This window comes from Periophthalmus magnuspinnatus, chromosome 16 (genome assembly GCF_009829125.3).
Source record: "Periophthalmus magnuspinnatus isolate fPerMag1 chromosome 16, fPerMag1.2.pri, whole genome shotgun sequence".
Lineage (NCBI taxonomy): Eukaryota > Metazoa > Chordata > Actinopteri > Gobiiformes > Gobiidae > Periophthalmus > Periophthalmus magnuspinnatus.
The window spans coordinates 23,123,705-23,143,097 of record NC_047141.1 but is presented as its reverse complement, the minus strand read 5'-3'; the positions used below and the strand labels follow the sequence as shown (position 1 = coordinate 23,143,097).

The window sequence follows — 19,393 nt, the reverse complement described above, 5'->3', positions numbered from 1 at the left end:
GTTATTCATTTTTAGCAGAGTGCTTCACATGTACATGTATCAAACTGTCATGAGGACATTCTTAAGAATTGAAAAGAATTTCGTTACTCTGAGCTCTAAGCTGGTCATTTGAAATATCGAAATGTTCCCTGTCAATCTTGTAAAATTTTTGGAGCAATTTCATCATCATCTTCACACCTCAGCACACCACAATGAGATCCTGGCCGACGCATCAAATAACACTTCAGAAGGTAGCAAGTGAGAAAATCCTACACTTTTAAACCAGAAGGAGCTAAAAAACTGAATCCCAAAATTTTGCACACGTCTAGAGAAAGAATGAGGTGAGAAGCAGACAGGTTATGTATTTTAGAATGAGCTCCTTGGCCGGGATGTTAAATTGGCCTACTCCACTGTATGAGCTAGTTATAATTGACATATAGATGGTGACATTTTGTAGCCAGTTCTTAAGGAGGAGGAGGCACTATGGACCCCAGCAGACAGCATAACAAGTCTAACCACCAGCCTGACAGTGTAGCCTCATCTCATAGGAGACGCAATGTCCTTAATAGACCCAAACTGCAAAGGTACACTGTGGTTTCACAGTAGCAGCGTATCCTCTGCATCAGATTAAAGGCCAAAAAATGTCTGATAGATTTGTTAACCGCAAGAACATTATAATCCCATTGAAATGAAAATCTAGCAAGAAGAATTTTGGCATTGGTGAACAGAATGCATGCAGGGCAAATATATGGGATTCATTTAGATGGTTATGAAATGCATGAGGACACAAATGCCCACATGCTGCAGTGGAGATGTGGACAAACAAAGGAATATTGTGAATTGGTAATGTGTGTTTGTGTAAAGATGAGAAATCCTCCGAGGGGAGACATTCTGGGTTAGTTTTTGCCGCACTGTCAGTGGTGTGTAAGGCTTTTGTTGAGGGCTTTTTGTCCAATTGGAGTAACAAGGATCTCACAGTGAGGACAGGATGGACGAAACAACCACACATGGAGAGAGCCTTCAATTTTCAATATCATCATGATAACAAACCCACACAGCTTTTATTTGTATTAGTCATCTGGGTCAATATTTGATTACTGGGTTGATTACTGGGTTGTGTTGGAACTAGGGTGGTTTAAAGTTACATTTACTTTGTCCACTTTGTCTTGAGCAGAGCAACTAGATGCATATAATAAAATGAAAAAAACATTTCCCTTGAAGAAAACAGGTTAAAAATCTATAAAAACAGATAGGGCTGAACAGTTCTCAGGGCAGACGTGACAAATCCATATATAAATCAATTTTATTTTAACTTGCTGAAATTTCTAAATTTCATAAGCAATGTTTTCAACTTTGGCAAAGAAATATTAACAACAAGAGCAATATCACAGTGGCTCCACCCATTAGCAATGTAGTAGTAGTAGTAGTAGTAGTAGTAGTAGTAGTAGTAGTAGTAGTAGTAGTAGTAGTAGTAGTAGTAGTAGTAGTAGTAGTAGTAGTAGTAGTAGTAGTAGTAGTAGTAGTAGTAGTAGTAAGACTATGCAGTTAAGCCAATTTAATCTAATATTTTCAAATCATCAGTGATAACCTTGGGTCTTTTTAATCAAGAGTTATACTGTCAATTTTCTGCAGTGAAAGAATGTAATTTGGAGCAGACTTTGGAGCAATCTTTCAAGGAATAAATTTGTTGTTTGTGTGTTAAACCACCACTGATTAAAATAATTCAGAGGATTAAACACTTTATTTGTTTTAAATAAGATTAGTCTGTTTAATCAAAAATAAATAAACATTGATTAATTAATATAAAGAGCAAAAATCGTGATTAATTATTTTACATACCAAGCCCTAAGTAGCAGTGGTAGACAGTAAAGAATATGATGAATGAAATTAAGTTAATTTAATAATAGTGGTGCCAATGTAACAAGTAAATATGTACCTGGAATCTGGTATCGTTGGCTTTTCTAAAATTTGCACAAAGAGACAACCATGTGAATCTTTTGTAACTGTGCACTTCTATGGCTCTTGTTTATAGCTCATCGACCTCTTAGCTTGTACAATCACGGAGTGTTAAGATAAGGAGATTGGTGGTTAACATGTTTGCAATCAGTTTATTACCCACTTCACTTCATATTTAAGTCTTACGCAGCTGTCAGGCCAATACAGAGCCCACACTAGGATATGTTTTTCCAGTTAACATGTAACAGGGGTATATGTGGTTGCCCAGAAATAGTACTGTGAGTGTTTCCAGCGGAGGGGAAAATAAACGGGTGGAGCCCCAGTCATTATTACAGTGGAAGTGCGTAAATGTGTGCGCTCCCCTGGGTCATGTTTCTATTCCATTACAGCACCAGCCAACTCCAACTAACTCACTCCAATAACCCCAACTGTATGATAAGGACTCAAAGAGAATCAAGGCTATTCACTGGGGCTTTGATTTAAAAGGGGACTATGGAAGGTTTTTCACACAGAAACAGATCCAAGCACAGTGTCCGCCTTTTCCATAAGCTATAGTTTAGGTTATTGTTTTGTTTTACACTGGCTGCATTACAAAGTGAAACACAACTAAATTGGTATCTCTCTAGCACAAAATGCATCTTTACACATGAGTTCGCCCCTTGGCTTTTGCATTTTAGAGTCCATAGAAAAACTTGTCAGTCAATCAGTCAAACCTTTATTGTTCCTCGACACCACAGGCAGAGCAGTTGGGTGTGCAGTGGCAAAGCAGCTTGTAGGTATTTGTATATTTACAAGTATTCATGATTATTGGCTATTGGTTGGATTACAATTCAAGTTATTCAGTTGTGGTTATTCAGGGCACAATACAACTGTAAGAACTAATTTAAGATTATAACTGGGGCAATTTTAGAAGCAAAATGAAGTAATTTCAACTCAATCAATAGGCGAAAAAAGTAATCCAAAAATAGAAAAGTACTCACATGGCTGTTGTGTATGTCACATTAACATGACTTTAAACATTGTAATGTGTTTTCTTATCATAATCGCGATACAAAAATATCATACATCCATATTTATAAATGACTATGTAAATATATGAGATTATGCGCACATTAAGAAGACATAAAAGAGATTCCCCTTTATTGAGTCGATACAGTGTTATTGCATGTCCCTGTGCTACCACCAAAGACCAACTGTTCTTTTATCCGCTTCAAACCCTCCTCTGATTCAGGACATAGCTCTCACAAGTCCTTTCCTTGTAAACGAAGTGATATTTTTACAGAGTTTGTCTTAGGACATGGAAACAACAGTGTAGTTCTGTTAATGCATTTTTGAACAATCGTGAGTACAATCCTAAGTACATTTTAATTTAGCTTTTTTCTTCAGCTCTCAAAAGCCATTTTGGAATAATTCTTACTTTCTCAGTAGATTTTTTTAAAAGGCTTTTTTTCACGTGAGCAAATGTTTCAGAACAAAAAACTTCATTCAAGCCCAGTTTAACACCTGAATTGTGGGAAAGTCATTGTATTAGTCGAAGTTACGGATGTAATGATATAGTAGCAGCAGTGTATTTCTACCTCATTTAACATCACATTCAATAGACCTCCAAGTTATAATGCATTCACTGTAACAATAAAGACTTCAACAACTATTCAACCATGTCCATGAAAACAAATCCTTCCTTTTATACTTTCCCTCTTATAATAACATGCTAAAGTTTTACAAATTCTGACTTCACACTTAATATTATATGCTACTGGAATAATTGTAGCAACATTACCAGTGGAATAATACTATGTCCGTGAAGGGGAATGAGGGCTTAACATTGGAAGGAGTTGGAAACAGAACAGAGCAAAGCCAAGGTAAAGATAGAAGAAAGCCTCCAGTGCTTTGAGAAGAGAAGGTTCTTTCTGTAGAGGGCACAGAACAGGTACCACGGCCAGATACCAAAGCACAAAGACCCATACAAACAACAAGCCTCAAAGTATCTTATTGTACGGGCTGGACCAGGATCACAGGAGTTCAAATAACACCAAGTGTGTTACTTTCATCAGCAGCTTCCCTTACGCTCATTTAACCAATCACGGTAATGCATAACAAGATTGAAATGAGAACTGGGGCTTGAAAATAGGAGGAGAAAATTAGATGTTTAACTAGGCTGTATATGTAAGTGTGAGGTGAAAAGCAGAACATTGAACACAAACCAGACTGTCAATGTTGTTTGCAAAATTTGCTTGCCTTGTACTATTGTTATATTGAATTTTAGGTTAGGGCATTGTGTCTGGAGTATTAAGTAAGTAGGTGATGTGTGTTTTTTAGGTTGATAACTTAGGTCGGCTTAACTGCTGGTGACTGGGCTCAGACTATAGTGATAGTAAAAGTAGTTTCAACTGAACTGTTGAGTTGAAAATGAAAATGTCAGTTGAATGTTTGGATAAGGGTAAATGAAAATACGTATTTGGCATAGATACTAAATGTGGAGATCGAAACACTGCACAAAAAACACATCAAAACTAAAACTAAACATGGAGTAAACATGGACTTAACCAGGACCAAAACAACCCTAAAACAGGACTAATCCAACCTTAGGATATGTGTGAACTCTGGGGCTGTAACCCTTTAGTTGTTTAGTCAATTAATCGGTTCATGGTGTGTCTTAGTCAACCAAATATTTATTAGTTGACTAATCATTTTTTCAGGATGATCTATATCCACAGCATTAGAAATAATAATGCATCCATTGAGTTAACTGAGGTTCTGGGAGACACTGGACAGTTTAATGTGCTTTTTCACTTATAAATATGTTATTTACTTATACTTGTACTTTTGCCATTGCCACACCACGTCCACTTATAGAATAATCGATGCACTATTAATGTCTTTAGTCAACCAAGAAGGTCTTCTTTAGTAAACTATAGCCTTAGTTAACACTCCCTATTACACTAGATTACACCTCAAGTCACATTAAAAGTCGCTAAGAAGTGATTAAAATGACACTATGTTATTCCAATATGTACCAATAGTACAAAATGATGACCAAACTATCAATCAATAAAATTAAATTCTCTTGCATTCTGGGCTACATATATTGTGGTATATTTGTAAAGGTAGACCAGTCACGATAATTACTATATGGAGTTATCCTTCAATACATCATGGGCTGAACAATGACTTTTGTGGGTCAGTATTTAACATGGAAACTTTTTATTTGTACTAGTTGGGAACTTTTTGTAACTTTTCTGTTCAGTTATTGGGTTTACACTGTAGAGGGTTGAATAAATAACAGCTGTGGCTCATTATAGACACAAACTAACTGCTTAAGTGTTTCATTCTGCTGTTTATTTATTGCAGTTTGTGTTTTTTAACTGTATTGTACATTTAGAACTGTTTTTTTTTTATATATAATTCTACCTTAGGGTTAATGTGTCAGTGGCATAGATTAGAATCAATATTATCGTTTATTGTCTATATTTTCTTCAGCAAAATTGTACTTCAATATTGTCACCCGGACGGGCCTACGTAAAGCACTCCTATAATTCATTGAATCAACATGGTCTGAAGCACAATCATAAGTCTATCTGTAGCTCAAACAATGTCCAGGATCTCCTAAGTTAACACACACACAAAACAGGATACCAGCACAATGATCACACCTGGACCGGCAGCATTATTTTGTGTCTTTAGATAAATTGGGCAGGAAAAGCAGATCCGCGTTTCTGCTGTTGTTTTGACAGACAAACATTCGCAAAAAGATTGAGAGGAACAATGCTGATATATATTATATTCACCACAACAAAGGTATCTGTGTACAACCTCATCATCATCTGAATCATTCGACAAACAGCCACTGGAATGATAGGCTTCCTAATGACAAAATCAGCCAGCTGCAATCTCTGTATCTCTCATAGTGTGGAGTCTAGACATTACGACAGATGACACAGGTTGTAGTGGGTTTAACAGCAGAGTGGGGCCCATGTATGTCAAATAGTGACAGGTAAGGCTTGTTAAAGGGCCACACTGGGGAATACATTACATCGGTCACTGACTCACTTCCTGTCTGGGCTAAGGCAGATGGTCCTATTTCATTGTTTTTCTTTTGGCAGATTGAACTACTGCTTCGACTTTATACCATTATGTGGTTAGGACTGGGCAATATGGCAAAAAAATGTATCACATTTTTTCCCATGATCAAGATTTTTCAATAAGATATTACATTTTTTATGTTTTTTAATATTTATATTTATTTACTATAAATATCATTCAACCCAAAAATAGGTTCAGTCTAGTTTAGTCCTCAAAACCTCAAAATGACATGATTTTACTTGCAGAAGAGTGGCTGTAGACGTGCAAATTAAAAAGCCACATGCTTATCTCTGACAACTGGATCTTGACTCAATCAAAATCTGATTGATTGCACAGTTTTGTTTGTGGGATTAGATATTTCATTTATTATTTTTTTGTAAGTAAGTATTTTTGTAATAATTGTCAAGTTACTGAATTATGATGAAAAAAACACCCTCATAGTGGTACGTATCAAGTATCTGCACTTTGTTGTTTGTCCCGAGCTTGGATATACAGAGAAGGTGGAATCACAAATATCAACCAAAATAATAACTGCTATAGACCAAATCAGTATGCAAATCACAAAGATGCTGCAGTGAACAAAAGGAGAATAGAAGATATTTGGGCATAAAACATAAGTGCACTAAAGGTATAATATGTTATTTTAAAACACCAGGAATCCTTCTGGTATCAATTGGTTGTATAATTTCACCAAATGTTATTTTAAGCACAACTGATTTCCTACTGAGTTTCTGATTATTCAGTAAAACATGTTTTTCTGATGTTTTTTGTATTGCCAATCTTGACACAAACACAACAGAAGAAATGAAAGAGTACCAGCCAATAACATGGACCAGTGATAGGGAAATGTCTACTATTCTGCTTCGGGCCTCCACTTCTACGATAAAAAAAGACAGAAATGTAAATCACAAGACAATAATGAATATATATATATATATACTGGCAAACTGCTATTTTTTCCCCCTCTCCTTTAGCCTTTAACTTAATCACTGCATTTTCAACCATGCTGCTTTAGTATAGGCTCTGAATGAGACACTGATTAGAAGTACGACAAGTGCATTAGTGTTTTATTTGTCTACTGGACGCTGTATCGTGAAGTGGCACTATGCAGTACACTCCACATAGAAATATACTTATTTTAATCAAGTCATGTTTGGTATAATAATCAGGCCCCAATGGCATTAAACTGGTTGCTATGAAACGTATGACGCACTGATCCTCATAAGGAAATTCACTCTTGACTTGTTTAACTTCACAAAACAATAATAACTCCCACTTGAACATAAAGTAAAAGTAGTGACAAGATAGTGGACTGTGTGTTAATGGAACGGACACACTTCAGTGAGATAATCATCAAAGCCTGCCTGTTTGACATGTGGACAGTAAGTGATTTGCTTTGTTTGTGATAATTAGCCTATTGTCAGCATGGTGGCACAGCAGTTAGTGCTTCAGGCTCAGTGATAAGTTTCTAGGTTTTATTCCCGGACGGGGTGGGGGCTAGTGTTCGCATGTTCTGCCTGTGCCTGAAAATTTTCTCTTGGTACTCCATAGAGCAGTGTAATTAAACAAATTTCAATCATTTCTAATTGTAATGATATGCTTGGCTCTTTTTAATTGAAGTCTCTATAGCTAATCCTCTGTCAGTAAAAGCATGTGGTTGAAGCAGAATTCAGACTTTGGAGGAAGAAATGTTACTAATACTGTGTAAAATTACAATGTTTAAAAGTACGGTATGTTTTTTTCTTCAGGCAAGTCATTTCATACTATTTTTGTTTGTTTTGCTTGTTTTAATGAGGCAATATAAAATAATATAATACAAAACATTTAATTTAAGTAAAGAAGTTGTGATTTTTTTTTTGTCATATCTGTCAGCCCTACTCTGGTTTTCCCTAACATATTCCAAAAACATGGCCAATATGGATAGGGATTAGTTACATACAATATAACTAATCACAGCTCCCACATTAAGAAAACTTCTGGTATGTCTCTTGGCAGCATTACTCAAAATATAGCAGAACTTTTAGAGGTCAGTAACTTTCAGATTTGCAGTTTACATGTTAAAGTAATAATGGTATCTTTTGGGAACTATGGGAACACACTATGGGAAATACATAGTTGGTAAAAAGAAACTGAACTTTTTAGCTACTGAGGAGGAATCTGAAAAACTTGTTGTTATGATAAATGGTAAAGGGTAATTTAATTATATAGCACTTTTCCACCTCAAAGTGCTTTTCATCAAGAAACCACACACACATTCATACACCGGTGTACACAGGCCAGACACTGCAGACCTAATGACACAAAGACAGTATGCACCTGTGGGATTGAACCGCCAATCTGTGGGTCTGCTGTAGGCTACCAATGGAGCAACTGCCACGCAATGATACATAATACTACTACTTGGCCATGTGTCCTCGAGAACAGCAGGCAATCAAAACCATGTGATGTCTGTTTCCTGATATGCAAATGAACTAGATCTGCTTCACTGTTACCCTCAAGTTAACAACCACGCAGTTAACTTTTAAATGATCTTTCCTCTTGTTTCTGCCTGTATCTCCATCCCTCTTAGCAGTTCTATATTAAAATCTCAAGTCATCTGAATTTACCACTGCTACATTCTTATCTGAGCAAGTTTAGTTTGGGACTGAGAGTGTATAGAGTCTGGGTGTCCCCTGAGAGGAATCATCATACTACGATGCATGTGAATAAGTGAGAGTGAGAGAGAGAGCAAGAGAGAGAGGGGGGTGAGAGGGGGTGAGAGGAGGAAAGGTAGAGAGGGTAAAAGAGAGAGACAGGAAAACGATATAGGGATAGAGGGAGAAAAGACAGAGTTAGAGAGGAAGCCCTCACAAGAGCTGGAGTCAACTTCGAAGAGGCCACTTATGTGAAACACCGTTGTGTGGTTAAAAGGGAAATGACACTTTGTTTTTTTAAGTGGTTTCTGTTTAATGTTTTCATTTTCTACTGAAACAAGAAACATGGCGACAGAAGTGCATGTGTGATGCTGTGAATTATGCTTGTGTTCAGGCAAAAGATTAAACACAGAATCTACACATTAACTTCTTCAGTAGTTTGGGTAACTCATCTCTTAAATCAGGACACCAATGCAGACTCCCTTTTCCCCGCATAATCTGATAAATTTCCACAAAATATGCTGAAGATGACATGTCATTCCTGTCTGAACATGTATCATGGTACATACGTGCTTTGAATGATATTTGAACCAGCAAACCTCCAGTACAAGGGCATAGTGCTACAAGTCTTAGTATTAGTTATTGTTGGCATCAGAGGCTAGAACTAAACCAATATATGTCTGCAAACTCAAACTGATAATATATAATCAGAAGTGTTAAAGATAGCATTCTTGTTGTGATATGATTTTCAAGAAAGATATTGGTACACACTGACCTGGGTAACACAAAAATCTTATCAATAACTAATAAGACACTTTTTGTTACTCATTGCCCCATCAAGTTCATAGTTATCTGAGAGGCCTTGCTTGAAGGAAAAAGGAAACATAGCATGAACTTATCAATGTATTGGCACCACCGGTTTGATAAGTTTTTGCAAACATTTACTTTTGCAAGAACATCAGGTCACCACTGCCCAAAACAATGATAAACAACTTACATAATGCTGCACAGACATTCTTCTAGTCATTCATTTACATATTGCATGACCTTCTTTGAATGACAGATAGCTATGATCAAACTTCTCTCATTAACTCTAAGTGTAGATAATACTACTTGGGGTTGATTTAGTTGTTGCCCAAATGGTATTTACAGTCTGTGGGGCAGATGCAATGTTTTATGTGCAACAAGGGCTGTGTGATTAGTGTTGAGTAGAAGAATGTGCTGTGTACTATTGACAAAATACATGTGTAGAATTCTGAGAAGGGGTGTGAGAAGCCCTCTGTCTTTTATGACATAGCATAGGCTACATACCTTCTAATGTAACTTCTTTCCCGGCTCGTTTGAGCGTCTGTACAGCTTCGTCGTGCGTAGCTTCCCTCAGGTTCACACCATTTACAGACAGGATTGCATCTCCCACGTACAGAGCCTGAGTCAGGTCCGCAGCAAGACCTTTGAAAATCTTACTAATAAGTATAGGCATCTTGTTTTCTTTGCCGCCCTTGATGCTGATCCCCAGCCCCCCAACCTCTTGCTTGGTCACCTTAACACTACGTTTCCTGTTGGCGATGGCTTCGGGCACTCTCTCTGGAAGGTCCGTGAAAGCAGAGCGCACGCTTTGGGGTGCATTGTTGGAGTTGGCATTATTGTTGTCCAGGTATGACCCATGACTGACGCCGTTAGAGTTCAAGTTGTCGCTCTCCTCACAACTCAACGTGAGAGTTTCCTCGTTCAGGTTCACAAAAACTCTATGCCACTGTTCGCGCACTAAAACTTCTATAAACCCACTTTTTGGCACCATGTAAGTTCCAGTCCCCATTATAAGCGCCATCTTTGCATCGTTTCTTGCTTTATAAATCCCGCACGTGAATGAGTTCCTTGCTTGTTCCTCCCACGTACTCACGCAGAACGGACTTTGTCCTTGTGAAGTTTTGTGCTGGAGTTGTCAGATATCCCGTAACTACACAAGCCCTCCGCTCCGCCCGCTAAAGATACTATCCGTTGGGTGGAGTTAGCGCTCTGAAGTCAGTTCATCCCATCTCTTGAACCTGCAAAAAATCAATTCCTCTCTCCAAACAAAACATGGCTTTTACAACTAATTGGGAAAAAGAGCGCGCAAAAATGATTCACCCAAAATATCTACACCACTGAAATCATCATTACAAATTTAAACAGCCTACAGCCACGTGTTCTTCTTTCGTGTTCTTACATTCCCATTCAAGGCAAGTCCAAGCCACAAATAATGAGTACAAGTTTCCTCTGCTGCCGGTGTCCGTGGCAGGCATTGTGCCGCGCTCTCGCCGTAGCAGCCCAGGCTCGGTTGCGCGCACACAGGAATGCGCTTGTGCCGGTTTTACTCTTCAAAGAAAAGGAGAGAGCAGAGCAGGCGTTTTGTTACAGAGCCCTGACACGGAAAGACCCCCCTCTGAGGCCTTTTTCTTCACTCCATCACTGTCATTACTATTCCAAAGAACACCTCCACGCCGCGATGATTCTGCGCACTCCGAGTTCAGTAGCCAAAATGAACTCCGGGCTACAAGGCAAAGTCTGAGGAGAGAGTACAGTGTCCAGGTGAGTCCCACTGACAGCCCCACGCGATATCAGTCACAACCAGATGACACCGGGCCAAACTCCGCGGCCCTACATGTCCCTGTATGGCATTTTAAATGGGCAGGGAAAAGACAAAAACTGCATCCTCAGACGCTACTTCACCCTTAATGGCTCAAACAAATCTATATGGTCCTTTACTAGATTTTAAAACCTCCCTGTCTACACCATTCTCTACATACTAGTGACATCTAGTGGTAGGTTATGCAATTGAAGGCCCAGCAACAATATGAACTGTGGTAAAACAAAGAGCACTTAGGCTTCTGCTTAAAATTATTGCCACTTTATTTCTTTTAATGTATATGCCCCCCTAATATAAAATAATATATTATACAGGATGAGCCTCGACATCACAAACCTTTGAATAAAAAGGCTGTGGATTTTCACTGTTATTATACTGAGTTCAACTTAAATGCAAGCTTACTCCTTTGCCCATAAACTGCAATGAATCATTAGAATACACAACAACATTATCTTATTTTTTGCTCAAACAGGCAGAGGTAGAAATATTTTTAGTTTTAATTGGGTACAGGAGATGCAATTGATTTTTCACTTTTATATGTAAATGAGAGTTCAGTGTTACCTATGTTCTTTGTTGTGGTAATGACCTTGATAACAAATAAACAAATATAAAGGGAAATGCATCTTATGGAAGGTGATAGAATCTAGGGATTTTAATCAGTGGCATTTTTATAAACTGGAAACATTTAATTTTATCTGCTGCATACAATCCTCAGAGGTTAATAGTGTCATTAAAGTGGATAAGCATAATTAAGTGTAGCAAAGCCAGAATCAGTTGCAATAATTAAATGACCAAGTATAACATAACACATAAACATAATGTTACCAGTAGATACTGTCTATGTTACTTCTGTCTGGTAGTGTGCCAGCTTTGGCCTGACAGAAGAAGACCAGAGAGCACAGCCTGAAGAAAGGTCGGGAGGGGGAGGAGGGGAGACAGGTTTCATATTTGTCATCTACTGGTAAAAATATCAAATAAGCTTACAGATGGTAGCTTTAATGCAAGAACAAACTAAGTGATTGCTCATTTTACTTGTGTTGTTTCCAGAGGAGTAGAGGATAGACAAAACTTGTACTGCTACTTCAATATAATATCATGCAAGTTGAAGTACACAATAGTGAAAGTATTTGGAGAAACAACTACTTACGTAAAAGTAATTATGAGAGTAACTTTCTGGATGTAACTTCTAATTTATCATTTGAAAAATAAAAAAGCATTCAATATTGTCAACATAAAGCTTTTTACTTCCTCACAGGAATAGTAACCTGTGTTTCATGTTTAATTATAGTATATAATGCACAACTTTATTGATTGCTACATACCAAGAACTTGATTAAGTAATAATATTAGACTATTTTTGACAGTCAAGTGTATGTTGTAAAGTGTAAGTAAGTTTTAGATCATTTAGATACAGAGCCACAATGTTGCTGGACAGGAAACTACAAACAGAGAGCACAGCACATTAATTTAGTCTAGGAACCGTCACAGTGCAGTCGTGAGTGATCAGTCATACTTCTGGAACAGTTCAGATTAGATTTCTAGATTAGTTGTATTTCTATGTTGATTCCTACAGAGGGCAATAGTCCTGAAAATAAACCTTAATATGGGTGAATGGAGGAGGGGCATTACACTATCATTTAGACAGAAATGAAACTAAAGTTATCTCAACGAAGCACTGTTGAATTTTGTGCAGAAAACAAAACAGAAACAGCAAAGGTAAGCTTCCGACTTAGATCTGTACAGTGTTTTAGTTTGAAATTCTTGTCATAATTATTGCTCTATGCTTGTTTTTAGCATTATGACAAATATAAGCCTATTGCCAGCCTAGCTTCTAATTCAAGGTTAAGGGTTGTTTGTTTTATAGTTATGGCCAGTGGCAGCAGTTCCTTATGTGAAGAACAGTTTGAGTGTCCCATTTGTACGGATATCTTCAGTAACCCAGTGTCTCTCCCATGTGGACATAACTTCTGTGATGGTTGTATCCGGCGGCACTGGGAAGGCAGAGAGGTGTGCAAATGCCCACTCTGCAAACGAGAGTTCAACAGGTCCCTGAAACTCCATGTAAACACTTTGTTCAGAGACATTGTGGACAGTTATAAACAGGATTATGTTGTAAGCGACAGTGAAAAGCCCAGCGGGGCAGAGGATGTGCTGTGTGACTGCTGCCTTGAGTCCCGACGTAGAGCAGCTCAAACCTGCCTGGTGTGTCTGACGTCCTTCTGTAAGAAGCACCTGAAGCCTCACCTCAAAGTGTCCTCTTTAAAGACACACACACTCACTGATCCTGTGCCAAACCTGCAGCAAAAGATGTGCCCAAAGCACAACAGAATTTTAGAAGAGACCAGCTGTGACCAGACCAAAGTTTGTGTGTTGTGTGCTAATAATGAGAATCAGGCCCAGTCTGAAAAAGATGTACATTACATAAAGATAACAAACTCAAGGAAAACAAAGAAAACAAAAAAAAAAACAAGCAGCACCAAGAGTGATAAAGACAGAGGACATTGATGAGACAGAGAGATTAGAAAATGCATACATTTGGCATAATAATGTCCTGTACAGCTTTTCACCTCTACCTCCACACTGCGGCTTCTCCACTGGAAGAGTCTACTATAATGTCCCCAATGTTGGTAACAGTAGCTACACAATAGGAGTTGTTAATAAAAAAATGCGTGGGGAAATGGTTTTCAGTACAAAAACACACAGGAAATGGGTTGTAAGATTCAATAATTTTATGCATTGTCCAGTGGACTGCCCCTTAACAAAAATAAAGTTTCCTGACAGAGTTTTGGTGTGTGTAGATTATGAACAGGGGCTCATGTTCATCGTCCATCCATTGGAAGGGATTGTTTTGTTTTGTATGGATAAATGTAACTTCAAAGGAGAACTCTTCCTGTTTATATATAGAAATACAAATGAACCATTTGTGAACTATGTACAAGGCTGGGTACCATTTAAAAGCCCATCAGATTTCTTACTAGTTGCCATAGTGTTTGTCATGATCATTTTATATTACTTAATTTTTGAGAAACAATAGTTTTTCAATATATATTGTATTATTATTATTTTATTATATTGTATTTTACAATATATTATCATGCATAGCTTCTATAGAATCTAGATTATGACTGGGCATAAATTAACATGTGATCAGTTCATTCATTTACAGGTGTTCTGTTGTTCTGTCCTAGTACAAGGTGGTACAAAAAATAATATTTTTTTAAAAGTATTTAATTTTACATTTATTTTTGTGTTGTGCTTTCATAAAGCCTACCATACATCACTTTGGTGATGTACTTTATGAAAGCTACCAAAGTGATGAAGTATAAAGGGAGCAAAATTCCAAACCCTCTGTGGTGTGTAGTGCTGTTTAACACATTTGTTCTTGCTTGTCATATTAACATTCAATGTTTTTGTTAGGTGCATTTTTTTTTTCTTTTGGTATGAAATTTTTATATGTAATGTTATTATTATGCTATTAACATTTTATACTTAATTAAAAAAACAACAACAATGTGATCAATACAATAAAAATATTTGATTCAGGTTCTACATATTGTCTCAGGAGGCTGTGTCCAGATGAGAGGACCACACTCAGTGTTCTACTGCAGATGAGCTCATCTTTCCGCTGAAGCTTAGTTTAGAAGCAGTAACTTTTCCACTGGGAATAATATGGTTTACGAAGTGACCTCCCAGGTAGGGCCCTTCAGACAGAGGTCAGAGGTCACTCATGTCCGTCTGACAACTCAATGGAAAACCCTGTGATGATGTGAACAAGCTGCAGTGCTGACAGGGAAGCCCAATAAGGAGAATTAGCCCAGAATAGAGGTTGAGTGAATACAATAAATAATTTAGATGCCTCTCTTTGAATAAGATGACACTGTATCTTAGACTTAGTCTTTATAATAATTATCAAGTTAGATATATTTTAAAAATGTCACTAATATTAATTATGATACATTTATGAAAACGTGTTTTACCCTCTATTAGACTTGATTGATTTGACGTATAAGATACTTTTTATATAAGATTTATAAAAAGTTAAATCATGACATCATTACACCCTCATATTTGTTTTATAATATTTATAACAGGTACACAAAGATTGTGCATGTTTTAGAATATTTACATCACTGCTCTTACATTTCAATAATAAACTGTGCATTTTAATGCACACTTGAACTATACAGCAAGTATTTACAAAATCTTTGTCACTGTTTGGTCACTTCTCCAACATTAGTTAAAAGCATGTCTAAAGTACTTTGCATTCTCAAATATGTAATTAACACACTGATATGACACGTTTGACACAGAGAATACAGTTACATACACATGTTAGAAATTACACCATGTCCACGATACGACAAAGAACACTTTCATGATCTAAGCCTTGCTTCAGACCAGGTCAGAGAACACAGTTAAGTTATGTCAAAAATGTCTCTCATAGTTGGAAATTTTCCAACAGGATTCTTTAGCTCAGGGCAGCTACAGTCATCTTCCACTGGTCTTTTCAGGGTAATTATTTCAAAGCCAGAATGATTAACCACTGCTCAGTCAGCAAAGACCACAAGATTCTTTGTCAAATGTTTTTGAAAAAAATCTGTTCATTATTTAAGTGCTGTGAAATTTAACAGAGGACTAAGGATTTTCATGTGAAAATCATCTTTTAAGTCTCTACAAGCCTGTAAAACAAGCACATTACTAACATGTCATATATGTTCTAAACTATAAGACGAGTGTGTTCCACTCTGCATTGTCTCTGGGGCAGTGGTTGTGGCACACGCAGGTGAGGATGAGCATGACTGGCCTCCTGCTGGTTTTACCATTGGCACACTGAAAGTCCAGGAGGGCCGTCTTGGTCCGGTGGGGGGTGCAACAGCGTCCGTCAGTGCAGGTGCCACAGTAGCGGGGCTTGTAGGCCTGGACGCTGGTGCAGTTCTTATAGGAGAGATAGATGGAAGTCTCACTACGCACCATCCTCTGACACTTACTGCCTCTCTGAAAGGGCATTATGCAAGATTATTGAAGAATACATTTGGATTATGTTTAAATTTAAAGACAAGTTCGACAAAGAGGTACCTTTGGCATGAGTGGTGCCACTGCCCCCTGAGTCTGCTGATCCCCACATGGCCTGACCATGCACAAGCGGCTCTGCCTCACCATCTCGCACCGGCTGTTCTTGTTGGTCACTCGGGTGGACAGTCCCATCCCACAGGTTTGAGAGCAGGCCCCCCACTCAGTGGTCTGCTCAATGCAGTTCAGGCTTGGGTCCCACCCGTCAAAGCTTACAGTTTCCTCCTGACGATAAGCTGTGAAAAAAAACAATCAGGGATCTTAGTTACAAAATCTACAAAATTTAACATTTAAACATCACATTTATAGAAAGTGGGATCACATGCAATTCCCTACAAGGTTTCAGTAAAAAAAAAGATGAAGGTATTCTGAAATCATATTTAACAAAGATTTTATTGTTTGAAGTTTTCACTGTTTCTCCTGTTTCACTTAAGAGGTCAGAGGAATGTACCTAACCTTTACGCTTTTTGTCCGACACACTCGTGATATATTTGTCAAAGAGATTTTTTTTTTCTCTCACCAGCCATGGCAAAGCCTCCCAGAGCACTGGCCTCAGAGGGGGCCTCACACACCCACTTCTCGCAGCACTCTCCTGGGACATGCACCCGCCTGGGCATGGGGCAGTCCGGTCCAGGCAGCATCACGTCCACATTACACTGGGGCACACAGCCAATCTGACCGTCACGGCAAATGCACTGGTATTTACAAGTGGGGAAGAAGATCTGACCATTCTGATACACCACCCCATCTAGAACGCAGACCTGTCCACCGTGAGCTGCAGAAAACACAGAAGCGTTGAATTAGGTATCAGATAATGATAATAAAAATTCACCTTAAATGTTCAGATTCTCACAGGTGCATATGCCAGTCTTTTTGTCCATAGTGTAGTCACAGGTCAGCCCTCTGTGTGTATCGCAGGGGTGGAGGTCGGAACAGGGCTGTCCTTCTTGCCGCGCACACACAAGGCAGCACGCACAGTCGTCCAAAATCAGCTGCACCCCGCGGGCACACATGGGAGGCTCTTTGGGGCACTGGCATGTACGTGGGCACATCTGGGACCATACCATTGTGCACATCTAAAAGGGGAATTGAATGAAGTATTAGTATAGAAATGAATAGTAAAACTTTAGCAGGCATCCATAACTTTACAAACTGTTGCTACAGAAATGAACAATTTAAAGACAAAATATTATATATCCTTTGAAGAGTGAAAATTCCTCAAAATGTCACATATAACAAGAGGCTGAAATCCATAGATATAAATAAATAACTTTCTTACATTGCCTTGTATAGAAGAACATTTTTTTTTAGTTGCTGTGGCAAAAGTCCTATATTTTATCATTCTGAAACCCATACACTAAAATGTAAAATCAATATAGAATTATACAAGTTCATACCGTACCTGTGCACAAAATAAAGTAAGAAAAACAGTGTGAGCCGACATTTTCATCAAATAATAAATTATCTTCAAAAAGAAAATAGTTAAGTTCGTGTAATTCCAATAGTTCAGAGTTACTCCTCTTCGTCTTGTCTGTGTAAAAGCAGTAGGTTGGAATCTCCTTGTCAATGTGGCTGAGGCTCAGAAGTAGACTGCCTTATATAGAGGAGTGGTCTATGGGCGCTATGACGACAAACAGGAAAGAATGTGGGAAAACACAGAAAGTTGGAAGAGAATGAAAGATGAGGTTTTCATTGTGGATCCTGATACAGATGGAAGTGACAAATGTAAAGATGAGTTTTATTTTACCTTGTGTTAGATGAAGTTAGTTTGCTTTTTTCTACAGAGCTACCGTGAGAAAATTTACAACACTCTTTCTTTTGACTCTTTTTAAAAATGTATCCAAGATTAGAACTGTTTTTTGATCACAAAGTTCTCACTCTAAAATCCTATACTGAGCATGTCCAAATAGTGTTTTGAATTCATTAATGAAATACTATTTTTACTAAAAAAAAACAAACAGATTTAGTAAGTATTGTATTTTTTGTCCATAATTAGGCTTTTGGTCAAAATTCTTAGTAAAACAATAGTAGTAAATTTACACAGTTGTAAATTTATCACCGTGAACTCAAAAAATATATATTTTTAACACAATGATAACAGACTCATTGTATTTAGCAAACCATGCGCTCAGGAGTTATTTTTGTCCTATGTGACTGCGGTTCATATAACCCCCGATTGACTGGCTGTTGACCTATGACCCTGCTCCTCGATCCCCTGCAGTGAAGGTCACAAAGTAAAAGTTTTTTATTCCCTTGAGTGAAGTCAGTGCTTCTGAAAATAGAAACAAAATGGAAAATGTGGTTCATTCATTCCACTCCACGGGAGACTGACGCTGCTCACAATATGTGCTGAGGAAGATGCTTTATCTTCAGGATAGAGATCAAGATGGGTCAGATTTTAATCATACCTTTACGGGTTGGGATGTTATCTAGTGTATAAAATATGTTTCTAACTTGCATATTCACATGTAGTTTTTGTTTTGTTTTTTGTTTTTTGGCTGTATGGGTTTGACAGAACAAAAGTGTGAAATGGGGGTAAAGAGGGAGTGACATTCAGTGAAAATGTTGGAGATGGGAGTCAAGTAAATTCCCTTGTAGACACACAGCGCAGCATGAATGTGTTACTATTGGTAATCAATGAGAGAAAGCATATAATGAGACGTTGTCTTGTGATATATACTTCAAATAGCACTTAGCAAGCAAAAGTATTAAAAAATATGATACAAAAGCTGAGCAGATGCAGCAGTGCACCAACAGGATTTGTCTCATGGTGCCTGCATCGACACAAAAGGAAGCTCTCACACACCTGAAGGTGCTTACCACATGTTGAAACTTTATTGACCGTTGACTGTGTTTAGAGCTTTGGCTTATTTTTAGGTGGTCTGATTCAAGTATGCTATTTGCAGGTGCAAAAGGAAAAGGCAAAAGGAAATCCAGAGGTATCTTATAAAATGTGTGCTTATTATAGCCCTGTTTAAACCAGAACATACACAGGTACAGACACTGCAGTTTTAAAATGCGGAAAACTATGTTGCAGGTCATGTCA

At 37.8% G+C, this 19,393-nt stretch overlaps 3 protein-coding genes across 3 annotated transcripts in view; 1 reads left to right on the top strand and 2 right to left on the bottom strand.

The window, feature by feature from the left end:
* sntb1 (syntrophin, basic 1) overlaps positions 1-10,741 on the bottom strand; it is a 46,571-nt gene extending 35,830 nt beyond the window's left edge. Inside the window, exon 1 of the mRNA XM_033981313.2 lies at positions 9,963-10,741. Within this exon, the coding sequence (XP_033837204.1) occupies positions 9,963-10,479 (517 nt within the window). The 5' untranslated portion in view covers positions 10,480-10,741. The remainder of the gene's footprint in view (positions 1-9,962) is intronic.
* A 2,178-nt stretch (positions 10,742-12,919) lies between these two features.
* On the top strand, positions 12,920-14,795 carry LOC117384022 (E3 ubiquitin/ISG15 ligase TRIM25-like). Its single transcript, XM_033981284.2, has 2 exons — positions 12,920-12,993; positions 13,142-14,795. The coding sequence occupies exon 2, from the start codon at positions 13,144-13,146 to the stop codon at positions 13,780-13,782; it is 639 nt and encodes a 212-aa protein (XP_033837175.1). The 5' UTR covers positions 12,920-12,993; positions 13,142-13,143; the 3' UTR covers positions 13,783-14,795.
* A 593-nt stretch (positions 14,796-15,388) lies between these two features.
* On the bottom strand, positions 15,389-17,902 carry LOC117384207 (CCN family member 3-like). The gene is made up of 5 exons (XM_033981496.2): positions 17,750-17,902; positions 17,201-17,423; positions 16,868-17,122; positions 16,354-16,583; positions 15,389-16,272 (listed from the first exon to the last, which is right to left on the bottom strand). The coding sequence occupies exons 1-5, from the start codon at positions 17,795-17,797 to the stop codon at positions 16,000-16,002; spliced, it is 1,029 nt and encodes a 342-aa protein (XP_033837387.2). The 5' UTR covers positions 17,798-17,902; the 3' UTR covers positions 15,389-15,999.
* Positions 17,903-19,393: the final 1,491 nt, after the last annotated feature.

Excerpts from the sequence above, each read along its gene's own strand:
- LOC117384207 (XM_033981496.2), bottom strand. The coding sequence starts at position 17,797 with ATGAAAATGTCGGCTCACACTGTTTTTCTTACTTTATTTTGTGCACAG. Across the intron at positions 17,123-17,200 it reads AAAGACTGGCATATGCACCT|CTCACGGTGGACAGGTCTGC; the intron begins GTGAGAATCTGA and ends TGTTTTCTGCAG. Across the intron at positions 16,584-16,867 it reads GGGAGGCTTTGCCATGGCTG|CTTATCGTCAGGAGGAAACT; the intron begins GTGAGAGAAAAA and ends TTTTTTTCACAG.
- LOC117384022 (XM_033981284.2), top strand. The coding sequence starts at position 13,144 with ATGGCCAGTGGCAGCAGTTCCTTATGTGAAGAACAGTTTGAGTGTCCC.